Source organism: Bos taurus, chromosome 17 (genome assembly GCF_002263795.3).
Source record: "Bos taurus isolate L1 Dominette 01449 registration number 42190680 breed Hereford chromosome 17, ARS-UCD2.0, whole genome shotgun sequence".
Lineage (NCBI taxonomy): Eukaryota > Metazoa > Chordata > Mammalia > Artiodactyla > Bovidae > Bos > Bos taurus.
In genome coordinates, this window is record NC_037344.1 from 9,743,929 (window position 1) to 9,761,594 (window position 17,666).

Genomic DNA, 17,666 nt, shown 5'->3' on the forward strand with positions numbered 1-17,666 from the left:
TCTTGCCATCTCTTGTTTGACCACTTCCAATTTGCCTTGATTCATGGACCTGACATTCCAGGTTCCTGTGCAATATTGCTCTTTACAGCATCAGACCTTGCTTCTATCACCAGTCACATCCACAGCTGGGTATTGTTTTTGCTTTGGCTGCATCCATTCATTCTTTCTGGAGTTATTTCTCCACTGATCTCCAGTAGCATATTGGGCACCTACTGACCTGGGGAGGTCCTCTTTCAGTATCCTATCATTTTGCCTTTTCATACTGTTCATGGGGTTCTCACGGCAAGAATACTGAAGTGGTTTGCCATTCCCTTCTCCAGTGGACCACATTCTGTCAAATCTCTCCACCATGACCTGCCCGTCTTGGGTTGCCCCACGGCATGGCTTAGTTTCATTGAGTTAGACAAGGCTTTGGTCCTAGTGTGATTAGATTGACTAGTTTTCTGTGAGTATGGTTTCAGTGTGCTCTCTGATGCCCTCTTGCAACACCTACCATCTTACTTGGGTTTCTCTTACCTTGGGTGTGGGGTATCTCTTCACGGCTGCTCCAGCAAAGCGCAGCCATTGCTCCTTACCTTGGACAAGGGGTATCTCCTCACCGCCGCCCTTCCTGACCTTCAACGTGGGATAGCTCCTCTAAGCCCTCCTGTGCCCGCACAGCCACGGCTCCTATGTGTCTGCATATATATATATATATACACACACACATTTGTTTTCATGTTCTTTTCCATTACGATTTTCCACAGGGTATTGAATATAGTTCCCTGTGCTATACAAGACCTTGCTGCTTATCCATTCTGTATACAGTAGTTTGCAGTTGCTGGTCCCCAACTCCTGATCAGCACCCCCACCCCCATCCGTGTTCTTTGTCAGTCTGCTTCTGTTTCGTAGATAGGTTCGTCTGTGCCGTATTTTAGATTCCATGTAAAAGTGATGAGCCACCTGGTGGCTTAGCAGTAATGACTCTGCCTGCCAATGCAGGAGATATGGGCTTGATCCCTGGGGCAAGAAGATCCCCTGGAGAAGGAAATGGCAACCCACTCCAGTATTCTTGCCTGGGAAATCCCATGGACAGAGGACTTGATGGGATGCAGTCCATGGGGTCGCAAAGAGTCGTATACAACTTAGTGACTAAACAACAACAAAATATAAGTGATCTCATATGGTATTAATATTTGTCTTTCTCTTTCTGACCTACTTCCTTAATATGGTAATCTATAGATCCATCTATGTAGCTCCAAATGGCATTCTTTCATTCTTTTTTATGGATGAGTAATCAATCGTTCATTGTATATATGTACCATATCTTTTTTATCCATTTATGTGATTTTCGTGTAAAAGGTATTTTAGTAGTTGTTCTTTGTCATGCACAGATTTCACATGCTGAGTCCAGCTGTTACCTACCAGTCTCTTTTTCCATCCTCCTGTTAATCTGTAAGTTAAAACATCAGGCAATTATGTTGAAAATTATAAAGTATGATAGAAATATAATACAGAATAATTGATTAATTTCTTGCTATTTAATTTTTGCATTCTAGTAGAATACATTTTAACTGCAATTATAAGTTAGATCTGAAATTGTCAAAAATGCTGCAAGAGAGAATTCAACAGAAAAAACTATCTTAAGAAGGAAAATTCCTTCAAAGATAGTTGTCATTTGGCTTTGCCAAGTTTTATCTTGTTTTATTTTTTTACCTAATATAATACAATAATAAATTCTCCTAGTGTTTAAATATAACTTGGTTTCTTATTAGTGAGGGAGCAATATAAAAAATTTAAATTCAAAAACCCTAATCTGTCACAAAAATATTTGTTAAAAGGAAAATCTTTGCTCTTTTACTATGTTTGGAATAGAACTATGTCAAAAGCTATCACATTTAATCCACTCATTTTATTGAAAGGGACACATAGTTGTAAACAAATATTATCTCTTATGAGTTTATCTACTATAGAATTGCTGTTATCATTTCATTTGCCCCATAAGGCGTATGTGCTATGATCTATTTTTAATGCTTTGCAGTGTATTTATAGGGTGAAATTATGCATTTAAAGCTATGGTATGTGTTCTGAAACCATCTGTTAGAACTTATTGGAAACCATAAACTTCTTTTATTAATGTGTTTCCTTATTTGGGGGGCTTAAACATTAGGCTTCCCTGGTGGCTCAGATGGTAAAGAATCTGCCTGCAGTGCAGGAGACCTGGGTTCAGTCCCAGGGTGGGGAAGATCGCCTGGAGAAGGGAATGGCTGCCCACTCCAGTATTCCTGCCTAGAGAATTCCAGGGACAGAGGAGCCTGGCGGGCTAAAGTCCATGAAGTCACAAAGAGTCAGACATGACTGAGTGACTAACATGTTCACACTCCTAGGCCAGAACTGAGAAAACGAGAAACACTAAAAATGAGTTATATTGTGTTCTCCCACAAGGGGATTCAAATTGCTCTGTGTTCAGTCATATTTCATAATCATTATTGTATAGAAAGAAACTCTTAAATGATTTCCCAAAGCAGGAAAAAAAAAAGTTTGACTGGTTAATAGTAATTTGGTATTTAAAGTTCAGGATATGTTGGAGGGGATATTCATAATAGACTTGTCCTCAGATTTAGGAATGATACATCTATTTATTTGAAAATTCTCTTAGCTAAGTTAGAGAGGGTACAGTAGGGGGTGGATTCACAAATGAATACAACAGAGTCCCTGATTTTAAGGAAGTTTAACTGAGCTATAAAATATGCATAATACTTTATAACCAAGAGTTATGATGTCTCAAAAGACAGTTGTTAAGAATTTTGTACAAATTGATCATAGTTTGTTTCAATGAGATCAGTAAATGTATAGGTAATGATGCTAAGAAAAGTATTCTACTTACCTTTTCTTGACTTTGATCCCTTTGGAAAAGTTAAGATACGTTCTCTTTTCTCTCAGTTCTTCTTTTTTATTAGCTGGGAAATTTTATCTCTGTTTTGAAAGTATATTAAATCCCTCCCTTCCCCCAATTGTGGAAATGTTTATGGATGACTTTCAGTGTTAAAATAAATATACTCCCTCAAGAATTGCAAGTGCAAATATTTCATTGACTTACTGTAAAAAGTTAAGGATGAATGAGGAGAGAGGCCTCCAGGTACAGTTCTCATCATCTCATCATAACAGCCAGCAAGAGGGAGAGACAGACACCACTGATTCAGAATTCATCTCGGCACTCCTGTTTCAAGTTCATATATAAATGTGTGTAAGTGAAATGCATGTGTGGAGGTGCTGTGTAGAATTGATGACAAAATATACCTGGGCCAGCAGACCCTCTTCAGTTCACTAACATCAAGAAGCTTATGTCTCAGAATCTTTCATTTAATAGTCATTTCATTTTCTTCTTCTCTCAGTATTTTTCCTGAATTTATTCTGGATTTTCAAGTGTGAGCGGAAAGGAAGGTGAAATATAGAAATTCATTTTACTTGCATCAGAGTATGAAACAGTCATGTTGTTATTTTTAAAAAGTGAAAAACAAACAGAAAACCCATTGGCATCCTGAGAAAGAGATGGTTGGGCTTTAGTTTCCACTACAAAATTGAGTAAGCTCCATTTAGGAATCCTATTTCCCAAGAGATCTGGAATATAAAATTGTTCTTGAGCTTTGAAAAAAAATCCAAACAACAAAAAACAAACAAAAACAAAGTAAGGATTGTACGGAAAACTAAAGGGAAGTGACAGGGGTCTGGTTTTCTTTGAGTAGGATTGTGACAGACTAACCTTGCTCCTGGTTCTTGCCCAACAATTACTTGAATAAGCAAGGCCTTTGAGGTGAATTATCTTTATCTGCAAATTTTTACTGTAAAGTCTGAAGATCTTTTTAATTTTTTGGGCATAGTTGATTTACAGTGCTATGTTAGTTTTAGGTGGATAGCAAAGTGATTCAGTCATGTCTTCAGTTATGCACAGATACACACATTCTTTTTCAGATTCTTTACCTTTCTTGGGGGCTTCCTAGGTGGCGCTAGGGGTACGAGAACCTGCCTGCCGATGCAGGAGATGGAAGAGATGCAGGTTTGGTCCCTGGGTGGGGAACATCCCCTGGAGGAGGGCATAGCAAGCCACTCCAGCACTCTTGCCTGGAGAAGCTCATGGACAGAGGAGCCTGGCGGGCTACAGTCCATGGGGTCACAGAGTCAGACATGACGAAAGCGACTTAGCTCGCACCCATATCTTAATCATGGGATCGTGGCCTGCTGTTTCTGTAGGTTGTATGAAATGCAAGTTCCTTAGAAGTATTTGGTAAATAATTGTAGCACAATCTGGACCAGAAGGTCTGTATACTTGGTATTGATTTTTTTGTTGTTGTTTAAAATTGTTAATGCTTATTGCCAGAGATGAAATAACCTGATATGTTTTATGTTTCCTGACATGACAATAAAGAAGGCCCAGCATCACCTTATATAGAATTCTCACAAAAAACAGCTTGTACGCTGGACTTTGGACCCTGTTTACTAAGTCTGTTTCCTGAAAAAAGATGGCTTTTTCCAAATGCAGTGAATAGTCCTTGGTTGGGTCCTTAACAAAGCAAAGTACAAAAGACATTTTGGGGACAGCTGGGAGAATTGTAATATTAACTATATGTTAGATACTATTGAATTAAAGCCAGTTCTCTTAGGTATGATAATAGAATCATGTATATGTAGGGGAATGTTCTTAATCTTAGAAGATACATATTGATATATATGAGGTATGAATTTATTATGTTTGCATGTATTTTCACATTTCACCAGAGGGGAAAAACTTTGTGTATTCATCAGGGTTCTCTAGAGAAACAGATCCAATTGTGTGTGTGTGTGTGTGTGTGTGTGTGTGTGGACTGATTGGTTGGTTGATTTTAAGGAATTAGCTGTTATGATTACATAGACTATTAAATCCAAAATCAGACTGGAAACCCAGGCAGAGCTAAGGTCACAGCTTTAAGTCCGAAGGCGGGCAGAATTCCCTCTTGCTCAAGGGAAGTCAGTCTTTTGTTGCATTCAGAATTTCAACTGATGGATGAGACCCATCCACGATTCCCAAAATTTTCTTGTGATCTAGGCTCCCTGATACCCGTGGCATCTTGTCACCCCAGTTCCAACTCTAGCAGGCAGAAAAGCTAAGGTGCCCCAGGTGTCTATCTTAAAAATAAACCAGAAAAAGGGAATTCCCTGGTGGTCCAATGATTAGGACTCTGCCCTCTCATTGCCGAGCCCCTGGGTTCAATACCTGGTTGGGGAACTAAGATCCCACAAGTTGCAGGACATGGCCAAAACAAAAAATTTTAAAAAAAAAAAAGTCATTTCTTTAAAAAAAACATCAAAAGAATCATCTTCTCTCTTAAGTCCCAACATGTCAGCAAGAGGAACTTAAGAAATTAACAGAAGGAAAAACAGTCTGAGTCAAATGCATTAGAATCCAGAAAAAGTCTGTATGTCTCAGTCTCTAGTCTGCCTCTTGCTTCTGGACATTCACTTAATTTATGTCCCCTTTTGGGCGCAAATGTAGGTGGTACTGCCTAGAATAGTTGGTGATAGGCAGCAGAACAGTAACTCAGTTTGTGAAAATGCACCTTAAACTGTAAAGTGCTACGCAGGCAAATGCAAGGCAGAGATGCGGCGAGCACCGTGGGCCAGACGGCTCTCATGGACTTACTTCATTGTAAAATAGAGGCAGCTGCTGTCCTATTGTTAGTCGATCCTCAGAACCCCTTCCCTGGCCCTCCAGCTCCTGCAAATCTGTCTTTTCTAAGAACTCTGGGAGCAGTCGCTCACTTAGCCTTAAAATAAAGCATCTAGAATAGTCAGCACACATATTGAATCTATAACTTCCATGAATTTTTATAAAATATTCATAATCTTAAAAGAATGTTCACCTGTTTTCATAGTAGTAACTTGTCTTTAATTTCACATCCTCAAATTGAGTTAACCGCCTGTAAGCACCAGCTTTTTCCGAGCTCGGAGGCATACGTGCTCATGTATAAACAACGTGCTGTTTTGCTCCATTAGCAAGGAGCTCTTATGTGGACGATTATAGATCAAGGTTGTCCTAAAGTTCCTCCAAGTAGTCTTGTTTTCATTTTGGAGATTTTCAGAGGAGTCTTGGAAGTTGTAACATGTTTAAAGAAAGAACCGGAGACCTGACAGAAGGATCAAGTGGACTCTGCATGGATCTGCAGCCTTACCCCTGACCGCCTGTCCCAGGGTGCCCAGGCCTGGGGGTAGGGGCAACAGGTGGGACTCTGTCTAGAGCCCCCGGGAAAAGCTGCTCTTCAGCCTCTGCCAGCCTCTTTTGACTATGGCTTCTGTCTGTACTCACTGTCTGCAAAAGAAAATTGTGGAGTTTTTTTTTTTTTTTTTTTATTGGAGCACAATTGATTAATGTGGTGTTAGTTTCAGGGGTACAGCAAGGTGATTCAGTTATACATACACATGCATCTTTTCTTTTTCAAATTCTTTTCCCAGTTAGGTTATTACAGAATACTGAGCAGAGCTCCCTGTGCTATACAGAAAGTTCTTATTGCTTTTTATAATTGAGGGGAGTGGAGGAGAAAACCTTTATTTCATTCTAGATTCCTTGAGACAAAGTTAAGCAAGAATCCAGATTAATTAGATGGAAAATGAATGACTTATTATTTCTCTTTTCAGTGTATATGTACCAGAAATTTGTACAAAAGTACTTTGCGCTTTTTTCACTGTTTTGTGAATGAGAACATTTTTATTTTATCATTTCACTGACTGCCCAAGAACTGCAAGAAATGGTAAATTGATGGCAATATTATATTCAGATTGCTTAGTCATTATGGGTTAATTCTAAATATGAAAGCCCTTATGGAGAGACGTAACATATTGTAATAGCCTTTGTAATTTCTTTGCAGCAGAAAAACTGGAATGTCTGTGCCTTGCTGAACTGGGATAAGTTGACAGTGGGTGAGGAGAGACACATTTGTTCTAAGACATCTACACAAATCTTTTGATCATCTTGTCATATCTCAGTATCTCAAGTCTCTATTACTGATTTTTAAACTAGCTGTGTGATTGCCAGTAAAGAGAAAACTCAGTTAGCAATTAATTTATTCTTCTTTTATTCCATTTCTTTGTTTCAGTTAAAAAGAAAATCTATAAATTCTAAAAGTAACAAGCAGCATACATCACCTCCAGTCATTCTTTCCCCTTATTCTCTTCCAGAGGCAATCCCTTCTCTGAGTTTTGTTTTGCTTCATTTTGTTGCACCAGAGATAAGCTTTGTGTGTTCTAGAACTTCATATCAGTGGAGTCCTATAGTATGTTCTTGGTCCACTTATCGTAATTATGAATAATTAGATTTATTCATATTGTGTAAAAAAGTGGCTTTTTATGGCGACATAGTATGCCATTGACCAAGGGATTCACTGGTGACTCAGTGGTAAAGAATCCACCTGACGATGCAGGAGACATGAGTTCAATCCATGAATCATGAAGATCCCCTGGAGGAGGAAATGGCAACCCACTCCAGTATTCTTGCCTGGAAATCCCATGGACAGAGGAGCCTGGCAGGCTACAGTCCATGGGGTCACAAAGAGTGAGACCCAACTTAACAACGCCATCATGCAAATATACCAATAGTTTACCTCTTCTGTTAATAGACACCTAGGCTGTTTCCAGTCTCTGTTGAGAATGAAGCTTCAGTCAGGGTCCTGTATAGGGCTTTCTGTAGACGTGTTTTCATTTTCTTGGATGAATAACTAGTAGGGGAGGGTCTTGCCTGGAGAATCCCAGGGACGGGGGAGCCTGGTGGGCTGCCATCTATGGGGTCGCACAGAGTCGGACACGACTGAAGCAACTTAGCAGCAGTAGCAGCAGCAGGGGAATTGTTGGGGTGATAGGGCAGGTATGTGTTTAGTCCTCTAAGTAACTGCCAGACATTTTCCTAAGATAGATATAGCATTTTACCTCCCTCCAGCCTCAGTTTTTTTTTTTCCTCTTTACATCCTCACCAACATTTCGTGTCATCTGACTTTTTAATTTCAGCTATTCTGGTGGATATAGACTGTGTAACTTTTTAATATATGTATAGGAATATTATTTTAAGTTATACTATCTGCATATTTTTGTGAATTAGAAACTAAATGGACTCTTCTCAAATTGGCACAGATATTTTGTTAATTGGTTTGAGTTGAGATATTCAACAGAGATAATAGATAATAATTAAGGATAAAAGATGTTGAAAGATAACTAGTCAATTATGAATCTTTAGCACATGAAATGTGGAAATTTATGTTTTTATAGGTTTGTTTGTTCATAAGCTAAGTTATTTATTCATTGATTCATTCATTCATAAATTACTTTTTATTTTTAATATTTTACATGATTGTGTGACAGTGCTGTCTGATAGAACTTTCTGTCCTGATGGATGGACATTTCATTCTGTGCTGTTATGGCAACATGTAACAACTGAATACTGGCTCATTAAGTGCTATTGAGCAGTGAATTTTTGTATTTTGTTTTAATCATGGCAAGTGGATACTATATTGGATAATGCATGTCCAAGCAAGTGTATTCAAGTATTATCTGATCTTATATTGTAAAATACAGAAAACGTCTTCCTTACTTATATACTTGGAAGTGCAAGCCTAGCTGTAATCATTGTTCCTAATGTCACTTACATTTTTATATTTGGAACTTTTAAAAATTATTTTTATTGACACTTTTATTGAGGTAATTATTGATTCACATATAGTTGTAAAAATTAATAAAGGTCCTTTTTACCAAATATATAAAGAAGAGATAATACCTATCCTTCTCAAACTGTTCAAAAAAAATGGAAGAGGACAGAACACTCCCAAATTCATTCTACAAGACCATCATTATCCTGATACCAAAACCGGACAAAGACATTACAAAAAAAGCAAATTATATGCCTTTGATGAATATAGATGCAAATCTTCAAGACAATAGTAGCAAACCAAATCCAACAATATAAAAAGGGTCATACGTCATGATAAGCTGGACTTTTTCTAGAACACAGGACAGTTCAACATTAGCAAATCAATTACTGTGAAACTTCACATTGACAGAAAGGAAGGATAAAAACCCACGATCATCTTAACAGAGTCAGAAAAAGCACTTGACAGGATTTAAGTGGCGCTAGTGGTAGCGAGCCTGCCTGCCAAAGCAGGAGACTTCAGAGACGCAGGTTCAGTCCCTGGGCCCGGAAGACCCCTTGGAGGAGGGCATGGCAACCCATTCCAGTATTCTTACCAGAAGAATCCCGGGGACAGAGTAGCCTGGTGGGCTACAGCCCATAGGGTTGCAAAGAGTTGTACATTACTGAAGCAACCTGGCATAGCACAGCAGCAACATCCATTCACGATTTAAAAAAAGCTCTCAGCAAAGTGGGTAAGAGAGAACATATCTCAGCATCATAAAAGTTATTTATGAGAAGCCCGCAGCTAACATCATACAGTGAAAAGCCAAAAGCCTTTCCTCTCATGCCCACTCATGCCACTTCTATTTAACGTAGTATTAGATGTCCTAATCACAGTACTCAGACAAGAAAAATAAATAAAAGGCATTTAAGAAAGAAGTAAAATTGTCACATTGCAGATGACATGACACTGTGTATAGAAAACCCTAAAGCTTCTTCCCAAAAACTATTAGAACTAATAAATTAATTCAGCGAAGTTGCAGGAGAAAAGATTAATATACAGAAACCTGTCACTTTTCTGTACACTAATAATGAAATATTAGAAAGAGAAAGTTAAAAACTCTGTTAAAAGTTTCATCAAAAAGAATAAAATACCTAAGAATACACTTAATCAGAGAGATGAAAGACCTGTACTCCAAAAACTGTAAAACATTGATGAAGGACATTGAAGATGATACAAAGGAATGGAAAGATACCCCATGCTCTTGCAGTCATGTTTAAAAACAGTTGGACTATATGATGATCTTTTACTTTTATGAAGTTTGTTTCACGTTTTCTATTCATATACAGTGCTTGTATTTCGTTTAATTTATGTTTTCCAATTACTCCATTGCTGCTTTTTTTTTTTTTTGATGTTTTTTTCCAAGGCTTTCTCAAGTGTAGTAGAAATGCCTTTGTGTGTGTGTGTGTGTGTGTGTCTGTGTATATATACACACACACACATATAAAATATTTATTTTAAAAAACTTACGAATTTTTGCCCTGCTAAAAAAATTATGACATTTTGTTTCTACTTGTTTGACTTAGTATGAATAGAATGCTAGATTTCTACTTTAATTAAAAAAAATAGATACACAGTAAGCAACAGAGGTTTACTGTATAGCACAGGGAATTATAGTCAATATCTTGTAGTAACCTATAATGGAAAATAATCTGAAAAACAATATATGTGTATATATAACTGAATCACCTACCTGTGTGCCTAAAACATTGTAAGTTAACTATGCTTCAATAATATATATATATATATATATATATATATATATATATATAAAGAAAAAAGATATCCCATGCTCTTGGATTGGAAGAATTAATTTTGTTAAAATGGCCATATTACTCAAAGCAATCTATAGATTTAATGCAGTGCCTATTAGAATACCCATGGCATTTTCCACATAACTAGAATAAGTAAGCCTAAAATTCACATGGAAAAAAATAAAATAAAATTCACATGGAGCCACAAAAGACTCTGAAATGCCAAAGAAATCCTGAAAAGTAAAGACAAAGCTGGAGGTATCATACTCCTAGATTTCAGACTGTGTTACAAAGCTACAGTAATCAAAACACCAGTGTCATATTGGCACAAAACCAGACACATAGATCAGTGGAATAGAATAGAGAGCCCAGAAATAAACTCACATACCTAGGTCAATTGACAGAGGAGGCAAGAGTATACAATGAAGAAAAAATAGTCTCTTCAATAAGTAGTGCTGGGAATACTGAACAGATACATGTAACAGAATGAAATTAGAACATTTTCTAACACCATAAACAAAAATTAACTCAAAGTGGATTAAAGACCTAAATGTAAGACCTGAAACCATAAAACTTATAAAAGAGAACGTAGGCAGAACACTTACTTGACATAAATCATAGCAATTTTTTTTTTGCATCTGTCTCCTAAGCCAGAAGTAATAAAAGCAAAAATAAATAGGACCTAATTAAACTTAAAAGCTTTTGCACAGCAAAGTAAATCATTAACAAAATGAAAGAGAACCTATGTACAAAATGGGAGAAGATATTTGCAAATGTTCTGATCAACAAAGGATTAATTTCCAAAATAGATAAACACCTCTGCTGCTGCTGCTGCTAAGTCGCTTCAGTCGTGTCCAACTCTGTGCCACCCCATAGACAGCAGCCCACCAGGCTCCCCCATCCCTGGGATTCTCCAGGCAAGAACACTGGAGTGGGTTGCCATTTCCTTCTCCAATGCATGAAAGTGAAAAGTGAAAGTGAAGTTGCTCAGTCGTGTCCAACTCTTAGCGACCCCATGGACTGCAGCCTACCAGACTACTTAATTTCCAAAAAAAAGTGGCTCAGATTTTAAACAATCTTCCTGCAATGCAGAAGACCCAGGTTCAGTCCCTGGGTTGAGAAGACCCCCTGGAGAAGGGAATGACAACCCATTCCAGTATTCTTGCCTGGAGAATTCTTTGTACACAGGAGCCTGATGGGCTACAATCCATAGTGTTGCAAAGTTGGACACGACTGAGTGACTAACACTTTCAACAGCAGTGAAGAAATGGAAAGAAGACCTGAATAGACATATTTCCAAAGAAGCTACATGAATGACCAACAGGCACATGAAAAGGTGTTCAACTTTGTTAGAGAAATACAAACGAAAAAAACTAGATATCTCCTCACACCTGTCAGAATGGCCACCATCAGAAAGAAATCTACAAATAGCAAATGTAGGCAAGGATGTGGAGAAGAGGGAACCCTTGTACATTGTCAGTGAGAATGTAAATTGATACAACCAATGTAGAAAACAGGATGGAGGCTTCTCAGAAAACTAAAAGTAGAATCACCATTGTTGTTGTGTAGTCGCTGTCGTGTCTGACTGCAACCCCATGGACTGCAGCATGCCAGCCTCCCTGACCTCCACCATCTCCTGCAGTTTTGCTCAGACTCATGTTCCAATCAGCTCATCCTCTCTCACCCCCTTCTCCTACCATCAGTCCTTCCCAGCATCAGGGTCTTTCCCAATGAGTTGGCTCTTTGTATCAGGTTGCCAAAGTATTGGAGCTTCAGATTCAGCATCAGTCCTTCTAATGAATATTCAGGGTTGATTACCCGTAGTATTTACTGGTTTGATCTCCTTGCAATCCAAGGGACTCTCAGAAGTCTTCTCCAGCACCTCAGTTCAAAAGCGTCAGTTCTTTGGTGCTCAGCCTTCTTTATGGTCCAACTCTCACATCCGTACGTGACTACTGGAAAAACCATAGCTTTGACTCTACAGACCTTTGTCAACAAAGTGAGCTACCATATGATCTAGCAATTCACTCCTGAATGTATATCTGGAAAAAGTGAAAACATTAACTTGAAAAGATATATGCACCCCAGTGTTCATAGTAGCATTATTTACAATAATCAGTATATGAAAGGAAGTAAACCAGTCGCCCATGAACAGATGAATGGATAAAGAAGATGTGTTGTATATGTATACAATGGAATACTAGCCAGCCATTAAAAAAGAATGAAATTCTGCATTTTCAGCAATGTAGATGGACCTAGAGAATATTATGCTTAGTGAAATAAGTCAGAGAAAGCAGATACTGTATGATATCTCTTATATGTGGAATCTAAAAAAAATAAACAATTTATATGCAAAACAGAGGCAGACTCACAGATATAGAATACAAACTAGTGGTTACCGAATGGAAAAGGGATAAATCAGGGAGGATATGAAATTAAAAGAGAAACTGCTGCTGCTGCTAAGTTGCTTTAGTCGTGTCCAACTCTGTGCGACCCCATAGACGGCAGCCCACCAGGCTCCTCCATCCCTGGGATTCTCCAGGCCAGAACACTGGAGTGAGCTGCCGTTTCCTTCTCCAACACATAAAAGTGAAAAGTTAAAGGCAAGTCACTCAGTCGTGTCTGACTCTGTGACCCCATGGACAGCAGCCTACCAGGCTCCTCCGTCCATGGGATTTTCTAGGCAAGAGTACTGGAGTGGGGTGCCATCACCTTCTCCGAAAAGAGATACTACTATTTAGGAAATAAGCAACATACAAGCTCTATTGTATACCACAAGGAATTATACCCATTATCTTATAATAACTTTTAATGGAGTATAATCTATAAAAATACTGAATCACAGTGCTGTACACCTGAAACTAATATAATATTGTAAATCAATAAAGAAAAAGATCCTAAATGCCCTTCATCCACTTTCTCTCACATTTTGCAGAACTACAGTACAACAGAACATCAATACAAAGATAGAAACAAACCCCAAATTCCAAGTACTACAAAGGTATGTTTTATGTATATTTGATATAACTCAGTTTATTTAGAACAGTAACAGCCTATATAAGCATTTATTCTGCTGGTCAGTTGTTCCTGCATCTAAAATGGAATAGCTGATTCAGACCTCCTCCTGTTTATACTGTTAGAAGCTTTTCGTATGTTCCTTTTATGTTTTAGGCACATACGCTTTTTTAATTGGTCAGATCGTTACTAAGCAGATTGAAGTCATAAAGACAATGAATTATTAAAAAACAATCCAGTCTTCTTGAGAATGAAGTCATTTGGTTTCAGTGATGATGTGCTTCTGAAAGGTATAATGTCTTGGTATGAAGAAAGAAAACAAATAAAAAATCCTAATTAGTACTCTCTTTTACTATTGAATATAATGGGACAAAATAAAATAGTACTTGGTTTTTTCCCCGAATCTAGATTCTTTTATAGATTTTAAGGAATACTACCTTTTTGGGTCAGTCCCCAGAAACGTGGTAACATTTTAGGCGATGCTGTAGCATAGATAAGTTGACAGTAAAAATATTACTTTTTCATTCTTCAAAATAATCTTTTAAAATAAGAGATATTTGTTTTGATAATGGATTTAAGGAGGATGTGAGTCTAATATATTTTGTGACCTTCCTAAACACATCCTAGGTCTGCCTGTCCCTCCGTTCCTCCCTTTTCTCCCTCTCAGCTGATATTAACTATCTCTGTGTTTCAAGAAAAGTATTAACTTGAACAAAAGAGTCCTTGTTTTCCACACTTGCTGCATTTCCAGATGAAATGGCTTGATGCTGAGACTTACAATGCACCTTTCCTGGCTCCTGTCAGCTCCGGTGTCTGTGCTCTGAGCTGCACGGAGGTGAGCGGCTGACCTGGGACAGCAGGGCGACACCACCTGCAGTTGTTCAAACCCCTTCTGGGTGCCTCTGCTGGGGCTTTTGCTGGGGATGTGGTGAAGTGAGGGTGAGTTGGTTGAGAGGGCTATTTCATGTCCTTATTCAGCTGAGGTTCAAACAGAATAAGACAGATGGGGGTCGATGAACCCCAGATGGTGCCAGCAGTAAGGGTGGGAGGAAGAGACCGACCTGCACAGGCGCTGGCCTCTGGGCAGAGCCTTACAGGACGGGCAGGATGTTTGATGAGCAAAGATGGCAGGAGTGGGCATTTTAGATGGAGTGCATGATACAGAAAATAGTTCAAAGGCTGGAAACATCAGAAAGGTCTGTCCTGGAGTAGAGGATACGGGAATTAGCATGAGGATGGAGGGAGTTAGGAAAGCTGCAGTCTTATTGTGAGTTTCCAGTCAGGGCTGTGGCTTGGGGTAGGGGCACAGGGCTTATTTTTGTACTTAAATGTACTTCTCAATTCATTTGGTTTTCTCACACTTTTTTCTCCACTTTTTTTTCTGATTATATCAGCATTTTAAAAATACTGGGTTCCAGAAAAAATGACCTTACAACCAACCTATTTCAAAGAGAAACTTTCATTTGATGGGATATTTACAATCAAGTAGAATTTAGTGATCCTTCCATTCTCTTCTGTAGTTTTCATTTTCTAATGAATGTATTTAAATAGATTTCTGAATATTTTACCTTTTGTCAGTATTTAGATCACATGAGAATGCTTATTTCCTTGTCATTTGATTAACAGTATTACAGAGCAACCTAGTTTTATGTTAGTGAGGAACTCTAAAAGGAATTCTTGAACTAGGATGAAGGTACCAGTGCTATAGTATTAGATTAAAATTCAGATTACCCACTGTTGAGGTACTTGCATTAAATTACATTAGAAAACAGGGCTGTTTTGTGAAAGAGTGGGTCATGATAGGCTTAAAATATTTCCAGACAATTTAAATACAATATGGTCAAAAATAGCTTTGCACAGGTTGTGTGTGGAAAACAGAGTAGTTGTATGTATAATATAGTGGAAATCACCTGAAATTCATTAAAGGCTGGCACTGCTAGGCAAGCCTTGTTCAAGTTTAGGACATGTAATCGGAGATTAATACCAAGTGCCGACCACGTCTGAAGTTCTGCTCTAAGTGTCTGTCTCGGTTAGTTCTCCAAACTGTTAGGAGCTTGAGATGAACACATACATACTACTCTATAGTAGATAACCAACAGGGATCTACTGTATAGCACAGGGAGCTCTGCTCAGTACTCTGTGATGACCTAAATGGGAAAAGAATGTGAAAAAAGAATGACTGTGTGTACAACTGAATCACTTCGCTGTCCCTGACACTAACACAACATTGTAAATGAGCTATACGCCAATAAAATTTCTTAAAAACCAGTAAAGCAAGTACTATCCCCATTCTCTGGGTGAGGAAACTGTGGCTCAGAGGCAGCACATGTTTAACTCACGATCTCCCGTGACTAGTGAGTGGGACGCTGCAGGGTGAACCCAGCTCTGTTGCCCACGGAGCTGGTGCTGGTAACGATCAGTAATTCTCCTGGCTCATAAGAGTGTATAGGCTGGCCTCCAGCTGGTTTAGGACAAACGCAGAAAGCACTCACGGGTAGCTCAGATTTTGCGGCATGAAGAGCAATACCAATTGTGATTACACAGGCAAAACAAAAATCAAAATTTGAGTGTCAGCATATTAGGTGACTATATTGGGTTGGCCAAAAAGTTCGTTCCGATTCTTTCGTATGATGTAACATAAAAACCCAAATGAACTTGGCCAACCCAATATTTATTAATAGGCACCTCTGATCAGTAATGGATTGGAGAAGGACCAACACCAGCCGTGGCACCCCTGGCACTGTCCGTGCCTGGGACTTTCTGAGCAGTCTTTGTCTCTAAATTTCCTAAATGTTCATAGCAGAGTCTGATAAGACGCCCTTCTCTCCAGTGAATTCTGGTACCTGAATCTGGCCTGAAGAACGACTATTAACAAAATTAGTCCCCTACACATACCCAAGCAAGGAATTTGATCTTCTAAATAAATGGTTATAAATTAGTTCAACTTTTGGGGGAAAATGTTTCTGTTCGATCTTCTCTATGGCCCGTGTTCTGGTATTAATACGTACTATAAGTGAATAATAATTATTAGAAATACATATTGTATTTGTTGGAAAAGAGTATAGATTTTTACTTATTATAATTCTAAGTGAAACAACACAGAAATGATTGCTGTGAGTTCAGATGTTCTTATTTTGAGATTTTCTCAAGGTCTATTAACCACAAAGTTAATTGTTAACCTTGTTTCATATCATGCATTCTTTCAAAAGCTCTAGGTCAATATATATTTTAGTGTTCCGTACAGCTGTTACTCAACATCATCTCTGCATCCCTTTTACCTATCACAGCCCTGGTGCCTGGAAGGCAGTGAATATGCTTTGAATTGCTTGTTGAACAGAGTGTATAAAAATAAATACATTCTAAAGGTTAGCTGTCGAATCCTATTTTTATAAACTTCAACTTGTCATATCAGAATTATGTTCCATTGCCTAGAGTCTGGCAACAGCCCTGACTGGTCTAAAGACCCGTGAGAGTCAGGGTTGGGAAAAAATTCAAGAACTCAGCTGTTTGACTTTTTTTTTTTTTAATTAATTTTATTTTATTTTTAAACTTTACATAATTGTATTAGTTTTGCCAAATATCAAAATGAATCCACCAAGGTATACATGTGTTCCCCATCCTGAACCCTCCTCCCTCCTCCCTCCCCATACCATACCTCTGGGTCGTCCCAGTGCACTAGCCCCAAGCATCCAGTATCGTGCATCGAACCTGGACTGGCATCTCGTTTCATACATGATATTTTACATGTTTCAATGCCATTCTCCCAAATCTTCCCACCCTCTCCCTCTCCCACAGAGTCCGTAAGACTGTTCTATACATCAGTGTCTCTTTTGCTGTCTCGTATACAGGGTTATCGTTACCATCTTTCTAAATTCCATATATATGCGTTAGTATACTGTATTGGTGTTTTTCCTTCTGGCTTACTTTTGAAAAATCCTTATTCAAATTCTCTATATTCTAATCCTTCACGCTCATTCAAACCACAATCTGAAGGAAGCCTCAGACCGTGGGCACCAACCTGAAATGGATTACTTGGACAGCAACTATCGTAGGGCAGGGAAAGGAGAACTGCTGTGTTTTCATACATAGGTCTTGACTTTCTAGTTTTACAAATCAGTATAGCAAAATGTGTAAAATACTAGAGTTTCCATTTTATATCCTTCTACAATGCATTGTGTATTATAATCAGGATTTTAGCAATATTAACATG

At 38.3% G+C, this 17,666-nt stretch overlaps 1 protein-coding gene across 7 annotated transcripts in view; it reads left to right on the forward strand.

The window, feature by feature from the left end:
• The window catches only part of NR3C2 (nuclear receptor subfamily 3 group C member 2), a 439,920-nt gene that overhangs the window by 162,476 nt on the left and 259,778 nt on the right, over positions 1 to 17,666 (forward strand). For 3 of the 7 annotated variants that reach the window (XM_059876106.1, XM_010813712.4, XM_010813714.4), the window contains exon 3: positions 13,377 to 13,442. The exons of the other annotated variants lie outside the window; for them this stretch is intronic. In XM_059876106.1, coding sequence (XP_059732089.1) covers positions 13,377 to 13,442 — 66 coding nt within the window. The remainder of the gene's footprint in view (positions 1 to 13,376; positions 13,443 to 17,666) is intronic. 7 annotated transcript variants of the gene reach the window in all.